The 25164-nt window shown below is 53.1% G+C and overlaps 1 protein-coding gene across 8 annotated transcripts in view; it reads left to right on the top strand.

Annotated features, from left to right (window-relative positions):
• LOC311611040 (galectin-9-like) overlaps positions 1-25164 on the top strand; it is a 47048-nt gene that overhangs the window by 4950 nt on the left and 16934 nt on the right. For 3 of the 8 annotated variants that reach the window (XM_084862755.1, XM_084862754.1, XM_084862759.1), the window contains exons 3-5: positions 3573-3664; positions 6311-6512; positions 7568-7678. In XM_084862755.1, coding sequence (XP_084718881.1) covers positions 3573-3664; positions 6311-6512; positions 7568-7678 — 405 coding nt within the window. Of the gene's footprint in view, positions 1-3572; positions 3665-6310; positions 6513-7567; positions 7679-9494; positions 9531-10000; positions 10052-10334; positions 10377-11335; positions 11425-11548; positions 11712-13315; positions 14060-23515; positions 23637-25164 lie in introns of those variants that run through there. The other 5 variants (XM_084862761.1, XM_084862758.1, XM_084862760.1 and 2 more) reach the window with 3 other exon arrangements.

Genomic DNA, 25164 nt, shown 5'->3' with positions numbered 1-25164 from the left:
CCTGCCTCTCAGGACCCAGGGGTGATAATCACCGCACTGGTGCATTGCACAGATGGTGCTGAACTCCCTCTGGATGCCTGACCTGTCCTGGGTGCTGAGGGCAGGAGGGCACTGGGCAGCACTGGAAGAGTGGGCTCTGTTGGGATGAAAGGGGAAGTCAGCAGGGCTTCCGGGGAGCCCAGCAGCCAGGCCTGGTTAGGAGATGGCCTCCCTGGGTTCAGCCGTTTCCTAGCCAGGTGGCCTCAGGCGAGCTGCTGTTAGCTCTCTGGGCCTCAGTTTCCACATCTGTAAAATAGGGGTAATCCTTGAGCCGCCTCCCAGGATTGGGGTGAGGATGGAGGTAGCATATCTAGGGTGTGTGAACGGTGCCTGGCACGCGGTGGGGCTGTAGAAGTGTGCAGCATGGCTCAGAGTCTGGGGGCAGCAGGGAAGACCTCTGAGGGGTGTCTGCTCCCTGGGGTGAGTTAACAGGGCAGGTCCAGGGTGTGTGCAGAGGGGCCCTCTGGGGAGTGAGGGAGGAGGGGGCTGCCCTGCAGTGTGGGATGCAAAGGGCAGGGAACATCAAGGTCACCTTGATGTGAGGGCCCTGTCTGGATGGTCATATTTAAACCCTTTGATATTTATTATCCCCACGCCATCCATGAGAACCTGAGACTCAGAGACGTAGAGGCCACTTAACAGATGTCCCAGACGGTGGAGAAGGAGGGTGCCTTGTTTACCCCAAACGGGAGATGCCCACAGGGGGGCAGTCATGGGGGAAGGCAGGCAGGTGGCAGCCCCAGGCCCAGGAGGTCACTGTGCCCTGGACCGGCCCATGGAAGCCTCTCTGAGCCTCGGCAAAGAGTTTCCCGAGGGCCGGGAGGTGGATCACAGGACCCCTCCTGGGTGGGGTACAGGGTAGGCAGGTGGGCGACACAGTGCTGAGGGGGAAGCTACCTGGGCCTCACACTCCAACCGCCCTGGGCAGGGGCCCTGGCATGGCCCTGGGCTCACCTTGAAAAGGCTCTGCAGGTGGAGCTGCAGAAAGTGGGCCAGGCCCTGTTGCTGCCTCAAGTGTGTGTGCGGAGGCTCAGGGTCAGAAGTTGTCCCCTTAGGCTCATTGTCTGTCAGATGGGGGATCCCAGACCTCCTTCTAGGCCCTGACACTTTCTTCTCATGGTGACTGGTTTGTACTTTTCTATCCTTGGGTCCAAAAGCTACTAGTAATTATGCACATCAGACGGCAGTCCCAAAGGGCAGCAGAGAGTTCAAACTGGGCCTTGGTGCCCTGGCAGATGGCTCCATTGGCTGGAGTGTCGTCCTAATCACCAAAAGGATTTGGGATTGGTGTTCTATTGGGGTGCAATCCAGAGGCAACGGATCTCTCTCTCTCTTTCTCTCTCTCTCTTTCTCTCTCTCTCTCTCTCTCTCTCTCTCTCTCTCTCTCTCTCTCTCTCTCTTCCTCTCTAAAATTAAAAACCATATTATTGGGTGAGTATAAAATAAACAAAAAACCCAACCAGGGCTTTGGCGTCAAACAAAAAGGACGGTGTGTGGAGTCCCTACAGGCTCCAGACAAACCCGTCCATCCCAGAGAGTCACTCTCTCCCCGGGTGACCCAGTAATTTCCCGCAGTCAGGAGTCACCTCCCTCTTCCTCCAAAGTGTTCCAGGAAGACCTCACAGCCTGGCTGTTCCGCTGACCAGCTGACCTCCATGAGGGTCTGCCTCGGGGACCTCACCCCCATTCCTTGCCCAAGCCCTGCCGGCTGCATCTGGCCCAGCCTCCTCAGAGGCCAGGGTAGAATCTGGAACCACACACAAGACAGGACTAGCTGTTTGGTTGGGGAAGCCCTCAGAGAGCCAGGAGCCAGGATGTCTGTGCTTCATCCTGAGAAGCAGCCTGTGTGGGGCTTCACAGCATGGCTGCTGGGATCCATACCCCATTCTATCACAGACCTGCTGGTGGCTTTGGCCACATTACCAGACCTTCTGTGCTCAGTTTCCCCATCTGTAGGGGTGGCCCTGATAATGGCCAGGGCTGTTGCCAGGATAACAAGAAACAGCCAGGGAAATGGGCCCCAGAAGCACCTCAGAACCCTTGGGGCAGCAGCCTCTTTGGCTGAAAGACTCCTACTCCTACCATTCCTTGGGCAAGGAATGGGGGTGAGGCCCCCTGGAGTGAGACCTTTCTGTCCCGGGGGCCTGGCTCAGCCCTCTGAACCTCCAGAGAAGAAGAGGAGGAAAGAGGCCTCAGCCTCTGGGCCTGGCCAGGAGCTGAGCTCAAACTCTGACCCAGCAGAGGTGAGGAAATTAAATTACTTAATTCATCCAGGTTAGAGTTGAGAGGACGCTGGCCTTTTAAATGAGAGAGATGGCACCTACTGTGTCATAGAATCTGGCTCTCCCTATTGCCCCCTACCTGACAATCTCCCTCATAGACATCACCCCCTGACTCCTATAAGCATTTCATTTTTCTAGGGTGTTGACTTAATGGAGAAGTTAGAGAAGACTTTAACTACTATTGAAATGTGAAGATTGACTAAGAGCTACAAGTAATCTCCTAGGTTAATGCAGGATAAGAGCACATCAGATCAAAGGCATCCTGGGGTTTAGCTTAAACGTCAAGAAGAAATTAATTTTGGAATTTTGCTCAGAGACCAAGAGGGAAGGGAGTGGTAGAGCTACCCACTATGGCCAGACTCTTCCCCAGCCCTTTTCTCACTAAATCACGGATCTTACACAGAAGGTAAGATTTATCCCTATGTTACAGATGAGGAAACTGAGGCAAAGAGGCCACATAAGCTTCCTGAGGTCACTCAGGAAATGAGCAGCAGAATGAGGCTCCCAACCTGGGCGATGCCTGGCTCTGAAATGATGCAAGCCTCACCATAACCATAGTTCCTTCCAAGTGGCCCAGGAAGGGCATGTGACAAAGTGGGCTCTATGGAGCCTGGGAGGCGTGCAGACACCTCACTAGGGCCTCGGAGGTTGCCCAGGGCCTGGGGAGGGACTGGGGAGCAGGAGCAGGAGAGGAGGCTGCCCGGAGGCTGCAGAGCATCCAGGACCAGCTGCCACCTGAGGTGGCTGGGAGGGCAAAGGTCATGGTCACATTATTCAATGGTGGGTGTGCAGGAGGATGCCTCCTTCTTGGCTTTCTCAGGGGAGCAGAAGGTTTATCCTTTAGGATAAGCTGCTGGCCTCCTTGGTCTTTTGGGTTTCTGAGTTTTCAATCAGGGCCCTGGGGCCTTTGCTAAGAGCCTGGCCTGTGATCCAGCAGCCTTTCTCACGACTCTGGTTCCTCCCCCTTTCATGCTACTTCCTCCTCTGGAAAGCTGTCACTTCCTTCCAAGGGAGGCCAGCTCCTGGTCACATGGTCTCCTTATCAGTCTCAGAGTGAACATGTAACTTCCTGGATTCAGGTCCAATTCCTCACAGGCCTGGAAGATCCATAAGGCTGAGATTCCATATTCCCAATTCACAGCTGAATGTGGCCCCTGGGACATTGCTTAACACACTAGCCTGGCCACTAGCAAGTTCCAAAGGGATCAGACAAAGGGAGCAGAACCCTAACTGACTGCCTTCTCCCTGCAGGTCGTCCCCTTCTCTGGGACCATCCAAGGGGGCCTCCAGGTCGGACTGCAGATCACTGTCAATGGGACGGCTCTTCATGCCCGTGAAACCAGGTACCTGGACTATTATTTTCCCAGCCTGTCCCTTAGCAAACCATGGCCACTGTCCAAGCTGCTTGTGCCTGGCTAAGGGGATGCTGAAAAGGAGGGCCCGGTCCCTGCCAACACTGCATGGCACCCCTGCCCTCTGCCAATAGCATCTGGACACCATTAACATAGACTTCCCAGAGACACAGGCAGAGCGGGAGCTCACTGTCTGGTGCCAGCCCAGGGGCAGATGTTTATGGGCTAGGGTTGAACTTTGCACGCGAAGACCCAGAGATGCAAAAACAATGCCTCCTTTACTCCCCATGAAGGCCTGCACTTACTCCGTGGCCCTTGTTTGGCTGATGTGGAAATATTTAAACTTGGCATCAAATGTAATCCAGTCTCTTTCTGTTTCAAGTTCATTCCTAGAAAACACGAAGGCAATTCAAAATACAAACATCTCCTCGGCACTGTCTCCCACCCAAGAGGGGACTTTGGGGCTCAGGGAAGACTTTCCCATCTTCTCAGAGGCCAAGTGCCCTCTAATGCATGCCCAGCCTTGGCTGCCGGAGCTGAGGTCCGGGTGGTGAGGAGGTGAGGGGCTCTTGCCTGATTTGGGTGGGGCCCTCCCACCTGGTGGCTGCCTGCTGAAGCCCACGGTGCCCACAGAAGCCTTTCTGCACACACAGCCCTCTCTTGGAAGCCTCTGTCTCAATCCCAGGTGTCTTTGGTTCCCAGTGCTCCTTTCATCAACTCACACAGGGCCTGGGGACCTTCTGGACCCCTTCACATCCCAGGCCCAGACCTACCTCTTCTCGACTTGTAGATTCTAGTTGACTTTGTCCACCATCGCCTTCCCTGCCAGGTGGGCATAGGCACGCTCACCCTGTGACATCTCCCTGAGCCCTGAGTGCCTCCAGGAGATGCCATGGAGGGTGAGGCTCCCAGATGGCCCTAAACCCTGCCATTGGGGAAGCTGAGCCCTCACTTCTGACCCTCCATCCCTTCTCTCTCCTTGTCCCTCTGCCTGTCTCCTGTCCTACTGTCCCCACTTCTTCCCATGGGTGCTTTTGTACTATCATCCCTGGGACCAGAGAAATGGAGCTGGGTGACCACCGAGGGACAGATACACCCAGAGATATTTCAGAAACGATAGCCTTCATGTACAGAGGAATCTGGACTCGGTTTTCTGGTTCTAGAGTCAGTGGGAGCCACCTTTTCTCTTAGTGTCCCCAAATGGTGGGGCTGGCTGGGTTCTGAGCCAGGGAACTTCTCTGCTGGCTGAGGGCCCCCAGAGGGAGCTGGTATTGAGGAGGCCCTCAGAACTCAGCCTCCTCCACAGAGACACCAAATGGGCTCTGCAGGAATTGAGTAGAATGTCTAATGGGCCACCTCCGGGTTTGGTGTAGTGCCTGGCTCTGTGGGGGAAGCAGAAGATATAAAAGTGGGGGCCTTCCCTGGGTGCTGTGCATTAGTTGGGGTCAACAGAGTGACCCCAAGAGGCAGGGTGTGGACAACGTTCATGCTGAGGTAGGGGAAGGCTGGAGTAGACAGTGATGCCTCGGGGAGAACCTCGGATTGGGGCTGGCTTCAGGCCATGGGTCTGGGAAAGGGCAGATGTTTATTGTGAGATGTGTTACTTGGACTGTCCCTCACCTTAGAACAGGGCGGGAACCTTTTTTTTTTGCCAAGGGCCAGTTGCTATTTATAACATCATCTGAGGCCATACAGAATTATCAACTTATAATTTAGCCTGCTATATTTGATCAAACATTGAAGTAACTCATTCCTAATCCCTTGGCAGGGCCAGACAAATGATTTCACGGGCCTAATATGGCCCGCGGGCCTGACGTTCCTCACCCCTGCCTTAGAGCCATATCTATACCCAAAGGAGGTTTTGAAGGTGAGGGCTTCCTGCCAAGCAGAGAGACAGGAATGGAAATTTACTTGTTTGGGGAATTCCTAAACACCACCTCACTAATCATCCCCAAAGGAAGGGAGTCACCCGCCCTCAGTGTGAAGACTTGAGGGTAGTGTTTGAGGTTCAGGGTCAACCCAAATGACAAACGGTACCAGCTGGGGTCGGGTACAGTCCTAGGGACTTTAGAACACCACTCCACAACTCATGTGTGGGACACACACCAACCTCCAATGAGGGACAGACACACATTCCGGAAGTTCTCATGCCTGGAGAGCCCATATCCTTCCCATGCCTTCCCTGTTACACACCGTCTTTGTAGGTAAACCCCAAAAATGTCACTTGTTCTCTCCATTTGTTCTCTTGCTTCCCAACTGAGCAGCCATGGGCTGGCCTCTAACCAGTGCCCACTGGGCATGAGAGGCTCTTGCTTCTGGGCCTATTCCTGGATTTGCATCTTTATGCAAATGTGAGATCAGTTTCTAAGACCTGAGGCTACATTCAATATTGTTCTTTACCCCATTCCTGCTTATTTCTGGAAAGTCATATTGAAAAGGGCAAAATGTAATAATTACACAAAACACACTAAGGGCAAATTAGGTAAACAAAAAAGAAAGCAGCAAAGGGGATGGGTGCAACCTGCCTCACAGGTTGTAGGCAAGTTCCCAGGCACACATGGAAGTCAGAGGTCCCTGGCCTTCCTGCTCCTGCCTTTGTCCATAAACCAGAACACTGTCTGATTTCCGTCCACCTAGGTTTGCTGTGAACTTTCAGACCGGCTTCAGTGACAAGGACATTGCCTTCCACTTCAACCCTCGGTTTGAAGAGGGCGGGTATGTGGTCTATAACACCAAGGAGAAAGGACGCTGGGGAAATGAGGAGAGGACGATGTGTATGCCCTTCCAGATGGGCATTCCCTTTGAGATCCGCTTCCTGGTGCAGAGCTCTGGATTCCAGGTGAGCAGGGTTCTCCTCTCTCCCTCCTGCTCTCTGACACCAGTTCTATCAGGCCTGGAGAGAAGCTTTTATTCATTCATTCATTCATTCATTCATTCATTTTCGTTAATTTTTTAGAACATTTTTTCATTGATTATGGAGGGAAGGGGAGAGACACAGAGAGAGAAACATCAATGTGAGAGAGACATCAATTGGTTGGCTCCCACATGCGCCCAGAATTGGGCTGGACAGACATTGAGCCTGCAACCAAAGTTTGTGCCCTTGACTGAAATGGAACCTGGGATCCTTCAGTCTGCAGGTTGACGATCTACCCACTGAGCCAAACTGATAAGGGAGAGAAGAGCTTTAAAATAATAACCCAAGCAATGGCATTATAAAGAACAGAGGAGGTTAACACACCTTCACCTGCACCTACACAGCACCTGATGCTTCCGTTACCAGGAAATAAGAGCTAGTTGCCCTCCCCACCTGCTCTTTGGCCTCGGGTCCAGGTGACTTCCATCCTCTGCTGCAGCCTTGTCCGCTCCAGGTCCCTGACAACCCCTGTTTGGGGTGATGCTGTGGCAGCCCTTCTGCAGGCCCAGGGGTGGCTCAGGGCTGCGGGTGGAGTCATTGCTCTTGCAGGCAGAGCAGTGCTGCTGGGCTGGGGGAGAGGATGGCTGTGTCTGTGCTTCTCTGTGTGAAGGGCGCTCCCAGGCCCTCAGTGTGCAACCTGAGGCCCCCTCTCCTCTGCTCCCAGGAGCACTTTATGCCCATTGAAATGAGCACATTGAAATGGCTTCCCCGGTGAGCTGAGAAAGACACACCCAGAGCAATAATCAAACAAGAACTCAGAAGCCAAAACTAGAGCCAAGTGGTGACTGGGTTTGGCTTCATTTGGGATCACATGTGTGTTCCTTACCAAGAGCAGCTCCGAAGGCTGGGACCCCACCTACAAGGGATGGAGGTGAAAACTGGACAGACCTTAATTTCTAGAAGCAGGGGTCCTAGTGCTCCATTGTGCTCCCTGACCTGATCTGGGACCCCTCTCCTGGACTATGTGCTCCTGTTGACAGGTGATGGTGAATGGAAACTTCTTTACCAACTATTCACACCGCATGCCCTTCCACGGTGTGGATAACATCTCTGTCACTGGCGCTGTGACACTGACACACATCAGCTTCCAGGTAAGATTGCCCAAATGGCACCTGTCCCGGGGCCTGGGAGCAGGGGCCACTCTACTATGCCAAGAAGGCCCGCAGCAAATATGAGCTCCTCTCTCTTTGGTCCCATCTCTTACTCTTTCCCTCTCACCTACTCTGTCCTGCCTGCCTGGCTTTCTCCCTCTTCTCCAGGCCCCTGCCTTTCCACTCCTCCTGGACTCTTCTCTCCATGTTGCCTTTTGTTGTCACAGGACACCCGTGCAGTCCCTGTCCAGAAGATGGTCTCTGGGGCACAATCCTACCCCAATCCCTGTGGTTCACCTAAGTCAGAAGAGCAGAAATCAAAAATGAGTTGACCATAGAAACCTGGGAGGTTGAGGAGTCAGCAGGAAGGACAGGGGTCTGAGAGAGAGGCTACTTCCAGCCGCAGGCAGCAGGGCGTCTAAGCCCCATCAAGTGCACCCAAGTTTCCCTATCTCCAAGCACCAGGCACCAGGCCCGGCACCTGGGAGGCGTTCTTGGTCCTTCCCTCCCTCCCTTAATGTCCCTCCAGTGCACCAACGCCTCCCCTTCCTGAAGCCACTGCGTTGGACTAGGCCACCTGATTCCCCACCCCTCACCCCTTAACCCGCACTCAAGGCCACAGTGACCTTTCAAAAGCAAATATTCTCAAATCCTCTCCCTCCTGAAAAACCCAAAAGGCTAGAGCTCAATGGAGATACAGTCCCCAGCTGGAGGAGCAGAATCCTCTCCAGTCCTGCCCAGCCCACCTGCCGGCCTCCCACCTCACCCACGAAGACCCTCCTTCAGCTTCCACTGCTCTCTCCAGGCTCCTTCAGGCCACTACACTTTTGCATCTGCTGTCCTGTGGCCAAAAGGACCCTTTGCCACCTCACCCAGCCAACCCCTAACTGCCCTTCAGTGCTCTGCTTCAATGTGGCTCCTCAGGGCATCTTTCCTGCCTGACAGGTTGCTGGATGCCCCAGCCCTTCCCTGTCTCAATGGACATTTCACAACTCTGCACGCCAGGCACCATGTCCTTTTGTAAATTAACTATATTTGCATGTCTGTCTCCATCCCTCCACCCTTCCTTGCCCGAACCCATGAGTTTGGGATTGTGACTTGTCCCTTTGTGTATCCCCAGGACTGTGCCCAGTGCCTGGAGTGCAGTAGGGACTGGATCAATGAAGGAGGGGTGTGGTTTGCACAGTCAGTAGAAGGGGAGACCAGTCAGGGAAAGCAGACCAGTCTGCTGTGTGGGGAGGGGCCAGAGCAGGAACAGGAGCAGGGCCTGGCCCTTCCTTGGCCACTTGAGCAGTGGGGGAAGGGGCAAGGGTGCCTCCCTCCCCAGCTTCCTGTGGCCCATCACGCTGCAGGGTGGGCCCCTGCCACCTGCCACACTGACCTTAGGATGGTGGAGCTCCTGGGAGCCTTTGCAGGGCAGCCCGACTTTGTCCCTGGCCTTGGGAGGACAGGGTATGCTGATACACCCAGACCCAACTGGTACCATTTTCTATTGCATCTCTTGCTACTGGGACTGGCAAAATTGAACACGGCTAGTAATACAATAGTTTTGCCTCTGGGAGCTGAGGTGAGCTGTATGTCCTATGTCGAACTCATCCTTCTCGCCCTCTCCTCCGCCTGCCCCTCCCTGTTTTTAACCACAGTTACCTGGGATGGTGGGTGAGCATCTGGGCACCACAGGCTCAGGGCGGCTTGCTTGGGAGCAGGAAGGAAGAGAGCATGAGTCTTCGAGGCATTTTTGACCACCATTTTGGCAATCATCTCCCTGTCCAATGGCACTAATATTAACCACCATTTTCATTTTTCAACCCCTCAGCTTCCAAGTTATTGGCAGACCATCGCGACTCCCATTGTAAGTCTCTTGCTCTCTCTTTGGAAGCTCTTCATTTTGGTTCTTCATGTGGGTTAAAAGGAGTAGGTAGAGCCAGGCATTAGGCCTCTGCCACAAGGCGACTGGCACAGCTGAGGCCAGACCTCTGTGCTACCCTCCTGACCCTGGTGGGGATGTGGGAGAGTCTTTGGGGGCAGGGGAGGTTGGCTGTGCTGATGAATTGGGAAACAAGCTGAACTGCCCAAGCCCCTGCCATTCTGTGGACACGATGGCCCGCATTTACTTCTTCCTGCAAAGTGAAACTATGCTAGAGAAATTCCCCTGGGAAGGAAGATGGGCCACCAGGCAGTTTTCAGTCTCCTCTTGGCTACTAAGAGCTGTTCCCCACCTGCAGATGCTGGGAGGATGTGTGTCAAGTGGTGCCCTCTGGTGGCTGATTTTGGCATTGGTGCTGGTGAGAGCATGTGAAATACCCGTTTTCTTTCTTCCAGACACCAACTGTCATCCATACAGTGCAGAGCACCCCTGGACAGATGTTCCCTGTAAGTCTGCAAGCTCCATCAGCACACAACCCGCTCCCTCCTGCTGGTACAAGTCAGCGGGGAGCTCTGGAGTTAGGGGAGCTGCCTGTGGAGGGGCTGAGGGCAGGTGGCCATGATGGGGGCTGGGACAGTGGCAGGAAGTTGCACCAAGGCCGACAGGAGAGGGAAGGCGAATGGGAGAATCCAGGGGCGGAAGCCTCACACTGGAGCATCCTCTCTAGAGTGCTTGGGGGCCTGGGTGCGGTGTGACCCCACCCTGAATTTCCTGGTCTCTTTTCAACAGAATCCCGTAATGCCCCCGCCGGCGTACTCCAGCCCCAGCTATGTAAGTGATTTCTCAGGGAGTGTGCGGTTCTGTTTGTGCAGGGCAGCGGGGGAGGCAGGGGCAGCTCACACAGGTGAGCTGAGGTTCTTCAAACATCCGGGAAACTAGAAGACGGCTGTGAGGAGCTTTCACCTTCCAAAGGGCCCCTTCATCACAAGCACATTATACGGCCTCTTCTCAGCCCGAGCATCCTTTGTGTCCAGCAAAGTTCTTCTCGTGGCAGTTTATTTACTTACTTATTTTTAATCCTCACCCGAGGATATTTTTCCACTGACTTTTAGAGAGAGTGGAAGAGAGAGGGAAAGACAGAGAGAAATATTAATATGAGAAACATTGATTGGTTGCCTCCTTCATGTGCCCTGACCAAGGCCCAAGCTGGGGAGAAGCCTGCAACCAAGGTTCACACCCTTGACCTGAATCAAACCTGGGACCCTTCAGACCTAAGGCAGATGGATACTCTATCCACTGAGCAAAACCGGCTAGGACATTTCGTGGCAGTTGAAGCTCATAAATATGAGGAACACTGGGAAGGTTTCCTTATTTGCTAACCAAGTAAAGCTATCGCGACATTTTTTGTTGTTGTTGTTAACTTTATTTATTTTTTAAAATATATTTTTATTGATTTCAGAAAAAAGGAGGAGAGATAAAAACATCAATTATGAGAGAGAATCATTGATAGGCTGCCTCCTGCAGGCCCTCTACTGGAGATTGAGCCACAACCTGGGCATGTGCTCTTGACCAGAATCAAACTTTGACGATTCTGTCTGCAGGCCGACTCTCTATCCATTGAGCCAAACCAGCTAGGGCTCTCACGATTCTTTCTTGAAAATATGTGACGCTCGCACACACTTGTCAAACTCAGGAGACAGTCCAAATTCATGGACATTGGCAGAGAGTTCCCCCAACAGTGGTCGCCTCTTTGGCTGCCGCTGGCTGACGTGCCCCTCTCCTCCCGACAGCCAATACCGTTCTTCACCAGCATCCCTGGGGGGCTGTCCCCCTCCAAGAGCATCACCATTTCGGGCACCGTCCTGCCCACTGCTCAGAGGTAAGCCTGGGCTCTCGGGGAGGAGGGATACCCCGAGGTGATCCTGGCCCCCACTCCCAGCGCTGGGAGGGGCTGGGGCCCAGCACCCAGTGGGCAGAGATCCAGGTGAGCTGCCCACCCCCAGGTTCCACATCAACCTGCGCTGCGGGAATGACATCGCCTTCCACATGAACCCCCGTTTCAATGAGAACGCCGTGGTTCGCAATACGCAGACCAACAACTGTTGGGGGCCTGAGGAGCGTGGCCTGACCCGGAATATGCCCTTCGTCCGAGGCCAGGGCTTCTTGGTAAGGTGCCCAGCCTGGAGCTCCAGGTGGCTCCGAAGGGGCAAACGAAGAGGGGGTGAGGGTGGAGGGTGACTGGGGGCCCCTTGAATAAGATGGGGGCTGAGGCCTCTTGGGTGAGGGTTGGGCCCAACAAGTTATTGTTATTATGGTTTTCCTATTGCTGCCCATATAAAATAGGGGGTGGATCTGCTGTTTACAGAGGGGAAAACTCTCAGGTTCTTTGTCTGAGGTCACACAGCCAATAAGTGCCAGATGGAACCCACGAGTGAGGTCATTCATTTATTCACTCACTCAGTCATTCAACAACTATTTGTCAGCTCTGTCATCCAGGCCCACTTGGGGCAGGAAGGAGCCCTGGTGTTGGAGGGGAGCAGTCAAGCAGCCAGACCAGATCTTGCCCGGAAGTTTACAGTTTTGTGGGGGAGGGTCATTGCAACAGGTGCTGTGCCCAAGCAACAGAGAATAAAGGGGTACAGTGAGGCCTGGACAGGGACCCCGCTGCCTTAGATGAGAACAGCTCTCAGAGGCCACAGTGCACTGGAGACCTCAGTGACAGAAGGAGTTCACCCCACAAGGATCTGAGGTTCCCAGCAGCTATTATTGCAGAAGGGAGAGTCCTGGGCCCGGCCTGTCCATGAACCAAGAGGGTGGTGAGGCTGGAGGCCAGGATCACAGAGCAGGAGTGCTCAGCCCTGATTACAGACCCCCTGGAGAGCTTAAAAAATAAATAAATTCCTGGCTTTGCCCAGGCCAGCGAGAGGCTGAGCCTGGGCATCGTATTGTTAAATAGGCCAGCGCTCCTCACCCAGGGTGGAAAATGACAGATGTAGGGCCTTGAGGGCCATGGGAAGGAGCTTGGGTTTCAGTACAGCCCGTTGGTGGGTTTGGAGCCAGAGAGCAATTTACTTTGGTTTACAGACAGCTGTGTGACTTTAGAGCAAGTGACTCCAGGGCTCTGGGCCTCAGTTTCCTTATCTCAGAAATGGGGCTCATAGCAATATTGATCTCAGAGAAGTGAGAGTGAAATGGTACTGTGTGAAGTGTGCTGGGAGTGTTAGGCATTGTGATGGGGGTGATGACAGTTTGCAGCTCTGGCTGCCTTGTGGAGAGAATGTTTGGGTGAAAGAGACCCAACACCGGGAGCAGGTGACCGCTGCGGAAGTGGAGGCGGGCAAAAGCGGGGCACAAGGCAGACTCCCTGCCCCTAGAGTCTTAGGGCCCAGAGGGAGAGGGAAGATGGGAGAGGGAGACATGACCTGAGGGGGCGCCTGACTTGACTAGAAAAGGGTCAGGTCACCAAAGGCAGGGAAGGCTTGCCAGCGGGGGTGAGTCCCGGAGGGGGAAGAGCAGCTATCCATGTGGGCAGGTGTGCGGACTGCAGAGCCTGGGGAAGGGCACTCTCCGCCAGGGGGACAGAATATGGGGAAGGACAGGAAGAAGGACATGTTGATGAAGAGGGAATCCTTCAGGGTGACTGCCCTGCAGGCGAGGGGCGGGCTTCATTCACGCTTGAGGAAGGCAAGCAGGAGCTGGTGGATGCCAGCCTGCATCCAGGTTTGAGGGCCTTCCAAGCGGAGTGCAAACGATGCGGCCCGTCTGTCCAGGTGTGGATCATGTGTGAAGGTCACTGCCTCAAGGTGGCTGTGGACGGTCAGCACCTGTTTGACTACAACCACCGCCTGACGAACCTGTCTGCCATCAACAACCTGGAGGTGGGAGGCGATGTCCAGCTGACCCTGGTGCAGACATAGGCGGGGTTCCGGCCTGGGACCTCGGGCTGGAGCACGCTGCTGTCTGCATCTGCTCTTCCCTGCACCTTCCCTGTCCCTGCCCCAGCCCCCGCCCTCCCAGCCCTTCCTGGATCTGGGGCTTTACTGGAGAGACCAGGCCCTTGTCTGCCCTGCAGCCATCCTGGAGTGGAGAAGGCAGCTGGCATGGACTGCTTTCCTCTGACTGGGGCTCCAGCTGTCCAAATCCCACCATCAGAGGATGGGGGAGGGGTCAGTGCAGGCTGAAGCCCATGTGCAGTCCCCTCAGCAGAAAGGGAGCATCCTGGACCTTCCCAAGCTCCCAAGCCGGGCCTACCCCTCATCTATCTCTTGGCCCCATCCCCACCCTCCATTCCAGTCCCCCTCAGGCTCCAGCCACCACAGGGTCACCCTCTGGGAGCCGGTCTCCTCAGCCCCTCCTCTTTCTCCAACTTTTAACCTTTCCTTGCACCCTGTACCAACCCTTCTCCTGATTGACACCTGCTGGTCTCCACCATCTGACAACACCTTTTCCAGCTGGACGCCCCCTTTCCCAGTGCCCTTCAAATAAAGAGAAAGAACACTCGGGGTTGGCACATATGCACAGTGTGATTGTGTTTTATTCAATGTGTTTGAACACATGTTGGTGTCTGGCATCAGGGTGTTTCTGGCCAAGGAGAGAGCATGGACTTACGTTGATGAGGGTTGGGGACCTGATTCATTTGTGCTCTCAGTGGGTCCCCCCAAATGCCACAAGGTGTAGGAGAAAGCAGCCGGCCTAGTGCTCTTCCCACAGGAAGCTCTCAGAAAGGTGGGCTGTGAGACACTTATATTTGGTGAATGCTACATGCTTTTGCTGAATTTCAAAGCATCACTTTGCACAGGAGCATGTTAGAGGCTCTGCAAGTCTTATTGTGAAGCAGCGGGGCTGCCTTGTCAGGCCTCTGACAACCCCTCCAGCTCTGACCTCCATCACCTCTAGGATTCCTTAGAGGAGTGGTTCTCAACCTTCCTAATGTCATGACCCTTTAATACAGTTCCTCATATTGTGGTGACTTCCCAACCATAACATTATTATCATTGCTACTTCAATAGTAGTAATTTTGCTATTGTTATGAATCATAATGTAAAAATCTGTGTTTTCCGATGGTCTTAGGTGACCCCTGTGAAAGGGTCATTCAACCCCCAAAGGGGACGTGACCCACAGGTTGAGAACCGTTGCCTTAGACATTCATGATTGTGCCGAGCCTGACTCTGCTGGTCCTGGCTCCCTGGCCCAGGCCCCTGACCTCCATCCCTAGCCCGCACCCCGGCTGCCATACCTTCAGCTGGAAGAAATATTCCTCAACCTGTCCCTCACTCAGGCTCAGCCTGGCAGCCACCAGCTGCTTCAGTGTGTGGGCCACATCCCGGGCCATGTGCTCGTCCCCACACACATAGAGGTGGCCTTGCTCCTGGTGCAGCACGTGGAGCACCTGGTCGGCCAGCTGCTGCTGAAGGATGTCTTGAACGTAGACCTGAAAGCAGAGGAGATGGTGAGCCCAGGCCCCTGCTGCCTGATGGGGAGGGCAGCCCAGCCTGCAGTCAGGCCTGCTGGCCATGAGGGGGTGCCATGGGCTGCAGCTGAGCATCCTCCCGGGCAGGTCTTTGCACAGGGACCAGGCTCAGCATGAGTAGGTGAACTGGAATCCTGCCCTACCCATGGCTGGGCTGGGCGCGGAGAGATGAATGTTGGCCACAGCCCTGCCCTTGAGGAGCTGGTGGTCCAGTGGGTCCTGCATGTTCTCTGCATTCCCCATGCTTCCAAGAGGCACCAGTCAAGCCACTTGTCCTGCCCAGGCTCTGAGGCCCACCTGCCTACACCCCAGAAAGGGATTCTCTCAGTGCAGACTGCCTGTGGGCTCTCCGCTGGAATGCAGAGCAGGGCACACAGCTCTGGCTCCCTAGTGACATTCAAGTCCAGAAGTCAATCCAATTCCCAGTGATGGGGCACGGAGCACTGGCTCTGGGAAGATCCCTCATAGGGTAAGTTCATTTGGAGGCGCCAAAAGTCTACCCAACTCCCTAAGCACAAGGGGTCATGGTGGACGTAGTGGCCATCCTCCAGCCTGGCTGTGGTTGTGCATAGAGCCGGCCTGGACCACCTCTTCTCGTGCAGTTGTGTATCTGGGAGAGGACATTTGGCTGGCTGTGTCCCAGGGAGTAACCCACCCTGTGACCCTGACTTAGTGCTGAGGGTTTCAGGGCCTGCCTCTTCTCCTGGAAGAGAAAATGGAAGAGCTTCCCAGCATCGCTCTTTCAGTGTAGCTGCCTACATTTTAGAGCTGAGCATATGAGGGCTCAGAGATGTGAGGAGCCAGGGCACCCACCATAGTCTGTGCTTTTAATGATGCTCCCACTGCACAGGCTGTTGCCCCATTACCTTGGGCTGGCCCAGCACTCGAGGATAGGCTGTGTGCACCTCGTGCATCATCCCTTACCGGGCCATTTCCAACATCTCTACCCATACAGGTAGTCCAACTCTGGGCACCAGCACCCTAACACCAGGGTCATGTGACCTCTTTAGAGCCCTGCCAGACCCAGCAGCCTGCAGTTACAAGAGGATCGGCTTCAAGGCCTTGAATTCTCATTTCATCCCTGCAAGTATCCTCTCTAGTACTTTGCCCACTTCTCAGTTGAGGAAGCTGACTCATGCATTCCCTCCTTCAACACTTTGAAATACCACGTGCTGTCCAGGGTGCTAAGACTAGCAGGAGATGTAATATTTCCTGTCCTGGAAAGATTCAGGCCAGTGAGTTGCATTGATCTCACTTGTCAGCAACTTGGGGGCAGGAACCAAATCTTTATTATAATCTTACTAGAGGCCCAATGCATGAAGATTCATGCAAGAATGGGCCTTTCTTCCCCTGGCTGCTGGGACCACCTTCGCTCTGGCTGGAGCTCTGCCTTCCCAAGCTTCCCAGAGGCCTGGAGAATGCCAGTGTCATCCCCATGTCAAAGCCCCAAGCATCGCACCCTGGCCCCCCAATGCTCAGAGCCTGCATACGAAAATTAACCCATCTTTTTGGGTTAATTTGCATACCCCCTCCTATTGGCTGGTGGCATCACGAAAGTATGGTTAATTAGCATGTTACTCTTTTAATAGATAGATTTGGAATCATACAAACCTGGGTTGAAATCTTGACTGGATGCTATGACTGGTGTTTGTTTTAGAGTTGTAGGATCTTGTCACCATATGTAATCTCTGTGAAATGAGAATAGCATCATGTTTTGAGAATTAAGTGGAAGCAAGTTTGTGAGGCACAGCCATAGGATAATGGTAGTGGAGGGGTTAGGAATCAGGATAATTAGCAATAGTGATGATGTAATAGTGACATCCAGGGCCTTTTGCAAAGACTGGGCCTAAAAAGTTGCAGGTAAGTTAATGCATTCTCTTATTAATTTATTAATTCAATCACCCATCTGTCACCATGCCCATTTATCCATTCACCCATTCCATCTATCCCTCATAACACTCTCTAAGTTCCAGGCTTGTCCCAGGTTTTCAAAATACAAAGATGAGACATAGTGGCATTCTTTTTCTACCTCATTGCTAAGGACGGGGACTTTGTTTGCATCCTGCAGACACTCAGAAACATCTGGTTTACTCAACACAGTTGTGCCTAGAAGGATGCGTGACTTCCCACCTGGCTTTGACAAGTCTCGCTTTGGACAGCTGGGGTGGATCCCACTTGGAGATGAAAGGCCAGCTCTGAGCTCCGGCTTCCCCCAACTCCAAGCCTCTGCCACTGCCTCACCCAGCACACAGCCCCAACTTCACCTGGCACAGGGACTCTAGCCTTTGCCTCTGTGGTTCTTCTGTGGCCAGCTGAGCCAGCTTTCGGAGCGGCAGCTGGGCTGGGGGCATGGTGAGGCCCAGGAAGTAGGTGAGGGCCTAGCTGAGGGAGCAGGGGGGCAGCCACTTGTCTCTGACCCAGTAGCTGCCTAGGAAACAGTCAGATGGAAAACGTCCCATTTAGGTTTCCCAAAGGGAGATGAGGCCTCTGGGGCAGACCCCTTCTCCCTCCAGCTGTCTTTTAAGGGGAGAGAAGACACTGAAATTCTGACTTTAAGAACAGCAACAGGGCTCATGTGCCCAACTCATGTGCAGGAAGATGGGCTCAGATATATGGGTGCAGGGAAGGCTGGTCAACAGCCCTCCAAGGGGCACCCAGGGTGACTCAATCCTATAAACCAGTATTCCCCAAAGTGTGGAATGCGTACCCCCAGGGGTACGGGAAGAGTTTGGTGGGGATATGCACTGCACTGTGCTTAGCTGCGCCTAATTCTACGTTCTCATGAGTACGAGAATTATAGAAGGGGTACACATATGTCAAAAGTTTGGGAAACACTGCCGGGCAGTATGTACCAGAGTCCAGTCCCTTCCTCATCCAGACCTGATACCCACAGGTGGATTACAGGTTCACAGTGACTAAGTCCACCAAAGACTGATGTACACCTAGAGGCCAGTTGCTTGTTTAGAGAAGAGCCCATGAGTGCAGTCCCCTGGGGTCCTATACCGGGAGGTGCTAGAACAGCTGCCAATCACCCCCAGTGAATGGTGAGTCTCAAGGAGTCCAAGGGGCCAGTAGATGTGGGTTCAAACTCTGGCTGCCCACTTACTAGCTGGGTGACTGAACTCTCTTAGCCTGTCTCTGTAAATGGATGTGATACGACTGTTAGGGTCACCGAAAAGGAATATGAATTTATTAGGTCATCTGGATACCAGGTGGACTGAGCCCCAAAATGGCACCAGCACCCCAGTGACTGGAGTCAGCAGTTTTTAAAGGACTCTACGGGGACATTTTCTGGGAGGAAAATTCTCTGTGCAGGTCCGGATTATGGGAAATCCGAAGGAGAGGGAAAGATAATGGTCTTAGCAAGTGGATTGTGGTCTAGGCAAGTGGGATGTCCATTGTGAAGTGGCCTAAAGGTCAGTTCCCAGGGAGAAGAGGTATTGATTCAAATGTTTGGTTCAACCTGAGGAAGACAACTTATCTGGACAACTATGTCTTGTCTCCCACAGGAAGGTCTGGAGTTTTAATTACCTTTTAGACTTTAACTGGGAAATGGGGGAGAGCTATGCCTTTGTCTTTTGAGGAAGGGAGACCTGGATGGAATTGAGTACAAAATAAAGGTTATTAAAAAAAAAAATATATATATATATATATAAAAGAAAAGAAAGAAAGAAAGAAAAAGAAAAGAATAAAGTGAATATCTAAACTATACCTTTGTTAGGAAAAACTTCATAATTCTTACGTCTCTGTCCCTTCATCCCAGAGTGTCAGTCTCTCTCACATTCTCCAGGACATTGGCGTCCAATGCCAGATTTTGCTCTTCTGACCCCAGCTTTTTGATTCTGGCCACTTTCCCTAGGGGGAAACATTCCTGACGGTGTCATTATTATTGAGGAAGCTAAGGCCAGAGAGCTAGTCCTATGGCTGGTAGGCTCGAGATGGTAGCAAGTATCACCTGCTGAATGTTTCTCTCCTGCCCCCAGGGCTGGGCATACTTGGGGCAGTGGCAGAGTCTGCACCCCCGTTCTCCACCCTCCACTGTCCGTGAAAACGGTTGACTTCAGGAGATGTCCTGACCTCTGAATAGTTTCAGCCCCTTCCCATCAGGCAGAGGCCTGAGCAGCCTGGCTCTGCGAAGAGAACGGTGTGAGAAGGGCCTGCGGGCCGCACTGGGGAGAAGCCTGCCCCTGCCCTCCCAGGCCCTTCTCTGCCAGACAGAGGAGCTGCTCCCAAGCCAAGCCTCCTGCCTCCTCCCACATTTCCAAGGAATGTTCAGTTTGGATTCCCGCTGGCTGGAGGGAGTGGCTCAGGCAGCAGGCCCAGTGGGGAGGGTGAGATTTCATGTAAGAGGAGCTCTTTGCTGGGTTTCCAGGGTTATTCCCGGAAACCTGGGTGCCTGAGCCAGGCAGCCTTTGCCAAGAAGAGACTAAGAGAGTGTGAGAGCTAGGGAGGGCCTTCACTGAGGCAGTGCAAACGTTTTGCTGATGGCGGGTGACCCTCACAAAGCAGGTTGATGGTCCCCATGGAAAGTCCTGGGGCAGGGGAGCCAGCCTGAAAGACGATTTGTGGGCCTCACATTCGTGGGCCTCTCAGGGACACACTGCTTCACTGTCTTCACTGGCCCTCTGCTGACACACAGCAGGGCCTGGTTTTTGGCCTTTTATTGGTTTGTTTTTTGTTTTTAAATACACACCTAGTTGAGTCCCTTGGGCCTGTCTGAAACTTTTTTTTTTTTTAAAGAAATTAAGGTGTGCTTTGCCTACAAGTGAAAAGCAGAGAACTTAAGTATAAAGTTTGGTGAGTTTTGACAAGTGCTGACACACTAATAACCCATGCTCTTATCAAGAAAGAGAAAATAGCCCTGGCCTCTGTGGCTCAGCAGTTAGAGCATCGGCCCATGCACAGAAGGGTCTCGGAATGGATTCCCAGTCAAGGGCATATACCTGGGTTGTGGGTTTGCTCCCTGCCCCTGGTTGGGGCTGGTGCAGAGGCAACCAGATGATGTGTCTCTTACATTGATGTTCCTCTCTCTCTCTCTCTATCTACGGTATCTAACTCTCTCTCCCCCTCCCTCCCTCCCTTCCACTCTCTTTGAAAAGCAATGGAAAATATCTTCAGGTGAGAATTTTTTTTAAAAGACGAAGAAAAAAAAAAGAAAGAGAACAGTTCTGTCACCCCAGAGAGATCCCTCCGGCCCCTTCCCAAGCAACCCCTGCTCCTCCCAGGGTAACTCCTGTTTGATTTCTTTCCTCACAGATGACTTGTGTGCCAAAAGCCGATCATTGTTTTAATAATAGAGAGCTGTGGACAGGAAATTCGAAGGGCTGGTCAACCTTAATTTCTCTAACGGGTCAGAGCTAATTACTAGATATTGGAATTTGAAGAAGCCCCCACCTGTTAGTCCTAAATTCACTGATTGGCTTTTATTGGAGTTTCCTGCCTAAGAAAAATGGGTGTATCCTATAATTTTAATCTTAATAAAAGGGGATGGAAAAGCCAGGGCGAGTAGTAGTCCTCCCACTAGAGTTGGACTGATGCCTGGCCCCCATTTCCCAAATTAAATGTTTTCTAAGTCTCTTTGCATTTGTGTGTGGCCTTCTCCAGAACTCAAACCCTGATCTGGAACCCTGAATCACGTGGGACATGAAAGGGGCTTCCACACTTGTGCCTCTTCTAGAACCTCATGTAATTGGAAGCATTCCATGTGTATGCTATGTGTCTGCCTTCTTTTTCTTAGTGCAATATTTTTGAGACTTCTCTATATTGTGTTTACTGGTGGCTTTTACTACTATACTAGTGGCCCAGTTCACAAATTTGTGCACATTGGAATTGAATTAATTAGAAAAAATATTTTAATATTTTTTTGCCCCGCCCCCTGATCACTGTTCCCTCCCTCTGTCTGCTGGCTCCTGCTTTGGCTGGCCTGGTGCTACCCACTTGCTAGCTTGTCCCCACACTGGTCATTCTGCCATTTGGTCAATTTGCATAATACCCTTTTATTGTATAGGACTAGAGGCTCGGTGCATGAAATTTGTGCATGGGGAGTAGAGGGGCTCACACCTAAACAGGCATTGGGGCATCCCTCTCACAATCCAGGACTGCTGGATCCCAGCCACTCGCTTGTCTGCCTGCCTGATTGCCCCTAACCACTTCTGCCTACCAGCTGGATCACCTCCTAACCACACCCCTGCCAGTCTTATTGATGCATAACTGCTCCCCTGCAGGCCCAATTCCCCCTAACTGCCCTCCCCTGCCAGCCTGGTCACCCAATTGTCCTCCCTGTAGGCCTGGTCGCCCCCAACTGCCCTCCCCTGCTGGCCCTGTCACTTCTAACTGCCCTCCCTTGCCATCATGGGTGCCCCTTACTGCCCTCCCCTGCAGGCCTGGTCCCCCACAACTGCCCTCCCTTGCCAGCCTGGTCACCCCTTACTGCCCTCCCCTGCAGGCCTGGTCGCCCTCAACTGCCCTCCTCTGCAGGCCTGGTCCCACCCAACTGTCCTCCCCAGCAGGCCTGGTCACCCCTAACTTTCCTCCCCTGCTGGCCTGGTCACCCCCAACTGCCCTCTCATGCAGGCTTGATTGCCTATAACTCAGCTCCCCCAATGGCCCTCTTGTGGTGGCCATCTTGTGTCCACATGGAGGCAGCCATCTTTGACCACAAGGGGGCAGCAATCTTGTGTGTTGGAGTGATGGTCAATTTGCATATTACTCTTTTATTAGATAGGATAGTTTTCTATTACTGTATGGCTGTAGGGTGTGTTCACACATAAGCCTTTGTGTGGACATATGACTTCATTCCCTTGGAGTAAATACCTAGAAGTTAAACATCTAGGTCAGTGGTTAGCAAACTGCGGCTCTTGAGCCACATGAGGCACTTTGGCCTCTTGAGTGTTCTAACGCCACTTCTACGAAGTGTGTACGTGCACCCACACGTGTTATTTTGTGGAAGAGCTACACTCAAGGGACCAAAGAGCCCCATGTGGCTCGCCAGCCTCGGTTTGCCAACCACTGGTCTAGGTCATAGTGAAGATGCGTTTAACTGTAGCAGGAGCTACCAGAGCCACTGCCAATGCAATGTGCATTGTGCGCTGTCAGGACCATCGTGCAGCGTTCCAGCTGCTCCGTATTCCCGCGAACAAGGAGCCTGGCCATCTTTGTCCTTGTAGCTGGGTCAGCAGGCTGATGCGCAGGAGCTTTCACGTTGTGAAGTCCACTGTGTCTTTCCTCGTCTTTATGGCTCCTTTCAGGTTCCGTTCAGAAAGGCTTTGCCTATCCTCAGTTACAGATTGCCTCCTATTTTCCCCCTAAAACAGTTATAGTTTTAACTTTTGCATTTACATCTATGATTCATTTCTAGTTTATTTTTTGGGTGTGGCATGAGGTATAGATCCAGGTTTCTTTTTTCCCTACACACAGCTAATTTGTGTAATGCCATTTGCTACTTTGAATTGCCTTTCCACATTGAATTGTTTTGGTGCCTCTATTGAAAACCAATCGACCTTAACATCGAAACCGGTTTGGCTCAGTGGTAGAGCGTCGGTCTGCAGACTGAAAGGTCCCGGGTTCGATTCCGGACCAGGGCATGTACATTGGTTGCGGGCACATCCCCGGTAGGGGGTGTGCAAGAGGCAGCTGATCGATGTTTCTCTCTCATCGACATTTCTAGCTCTCTATCTCTCTCCCTTCCTCTCTGTAAAATATCAATAAAATATATTTTTTTAAAAAAAGAAGAAGAAGAAAGAAAGAAGAGAAAAATAATCGACCAAATAAGTGTGGGTCTATTTCAGGACTTTCTATTCTGTATGATCTATTTGTCTGTCTTTACAACAGAACCTTACTGTCCTGATTAGGCTAGTGTTGGGAAGGGGGCAATTCCCAGGTTCACCTCTTGGTTCTTATTTTGCCGGTGGAAATAGGGTTGTTCCACGGCCCGCAGCAAACACACGTCAGGAATACACGCGGATGTGAGGTCTGGTGGCAAGATTTATTAGAGCAAAAACAGAGGAAGAGCTAAGCCTTAGGCGATGTCTCATCTACAACCACATGACTCAGCCCCAACACACAGAAGTGCAGCCTCTGGGGCCACAGGCCCTCACTCGTCCCCACCAAGCCCGGGAGGAGGGCCAGGACCCAGAGCTGCTGTGCCATCACCCCAGCATCCTGGGCTTTGCTCTTCCCATCTCCCTGTGACTTGTCTTCCTTCCCTGGGAAGTCTCAGGACCCTCCCCCTTCTCCTGACCTTAGAGCAGCATATGAGCCTCAACTGTCTGCCTGCCTGTGGGCCTCCTATCTCATGGAGCCCTTGTACATGCAACATTATATTTGGTGTTCCTCCTGTTAATCTGTCTCATATGGATTTAATTATAGGGTAGAGGAAAAATGTTCCCTCTCTGACATGTCCCTTCCATCCATCCACAAATCTTTTTTTAACTTACAAAACTGCAACCCTGTAGCTATTCTGGCTCCTCCTCATGGAAAAAGTGCCAAATAGTTCTGGTCTCTGTCTCACAACAAAGTCCTTTCCGGGAAGAGAACTGCCTTGCTGTGTGAGGAGCAGCCGTGACCACAGAGGTGGTGGAGAGATGGCCCTCGGCAGTGTCCCGCTTTCCTTCATGAATCCAGTGAGTTCCCAGGCTGGGGGCAGAGGTGATACTGGAGGGCTGACTGACTGCCTTGCAAGGAAGCTGCTCTGGGTCTCCTAGGAAACCAGACTGGGGTGGCAGAGGGGGAAGGGGGGGCTGACATTCCCAGATGGAGCCGGTCTCACCTGCCTCTCAGGACCCAGGGGTGATAATCACCGCAGTGGTGCATTGCACAGATGGTGCTGAGCCCCCTCTGGGCGCCTGACCTGTCCTGGGTGCTGAGGACAGGAGGGCACTGGGCAGCACTGGAAGAGTGGGGCTCTGTTGGGATGAAAGGGGATATCAGCAGGGCTTCTCGGGGAGCCCAGCAGTCAGGCCTGGGCACTGACTTAGGAGATGGCCTCCCTGGGTTCAGCCATTTCCTAGCTAGATGACCTCAGGCGAGCTGCTGTTAGCTCTCTGGGCCTCAGTTTCCACACCTGTAAGATAGGGGTAATCCTTGAGCTGCCTCCCAGGATTGGGGTTAGGATGGAGGTAGCATATCTAGGGTGTGTGAATGCTGCCTGGCACGCGGTGGGGCTGTAGAAGTGTGGAGCATGGCTCGGAGTCTGGGGGCAGCAGGGAAGACCTCTGAGGGGTGTCTGCTCCCTGGGGGTGAGTTAACAGGGCAGGTCCAGGGTGTGTGCAGAGGGACCTTCTGGGGAGTGAGGGAGGAGGGGGCTGCCCTGCAGTGTGGGATGCAAAGGGCAGCCTTTCCCACCATTTGGCCACATGTGAGGGCCCTGTATGGGTGGCCGGTTTTAAAGCCTCTGAGCTTTATTATCCCCACACCATCCATGAGAACCTGAGACTCAGAGACGTTGAGGCCACTTACCAGATGTCCCAGATGGTGGAGAAGGAGGGTGCCTTGTTTACCCCAAAGGGGAGGTGTCCACAGGGGGAGCAGTCATGGGCGAAGACAGGCAGGTGGCAGCATAGGCCCAGGAGGTCACTGTGCCCTGGACCGGCCCATGGAAGCCTCTCCCAGCCTCCGCAAACAGTTTGTCAAGAGCCAGGAGGTGGAGTGACAGGGCTGTTCCCGGGTGGGGCACGGGGTAGGCGGGTGGATGGAAGCTGCCTGGGCCTCCCCCTCCAACGGCCCTGGGCAGGGGCCCTGGCATGGCCCTGGGCTCACCTTGAAAAGGCTCTGCAGGTGGAGCTGCAGAAAGTGGGCCAGGCCCCGTTGGTGCCTCAAGTGTGTGTGCGGAGGCTCAGGGTCAGAAGTTGTCCCCTTAGGCTCATTGTGTGTCAGATGGGGGATCTCAGACCTCCTTCTAGGCCCTGACACTTTCTTCTCATGGTTACAGGTTTGTACTTTTCTATCCTTGGGATCAAAAGCTACTAGTAATTATGCACATCAGAGGGCAGTCCCAAAGGGCAGGAGAGAGTTCAAACAGGGCCTTGGTGCCCTGGCAGGTGGCTCTTTTGGTTGGAGTGTCATCCAGATCACCAAAAGGTTGTGGGATTGGTCCTCTATTGGGGTGCAATCCGGAGGCAAGGGATCTCTCTCTCTCTCCCACTCTCTCTC

Source organism: Pipistrellus hanaki, assembly GCF_964339955.1.
Source record: "Pipistrellus hanaki genome assembly, chromosome: 16".
Taxonomy (NCBI): Eukaryota; Metazoa; Chordata; class Mammalia; order Chiroptera; family Vespertilionidae; genus Pipistrellus; species Pipistrellus hanaki.
Note: the sequence above shows the minus strand (reverse complement) of the source record. Positions and strands in the feature narration are given on the sequence as shown.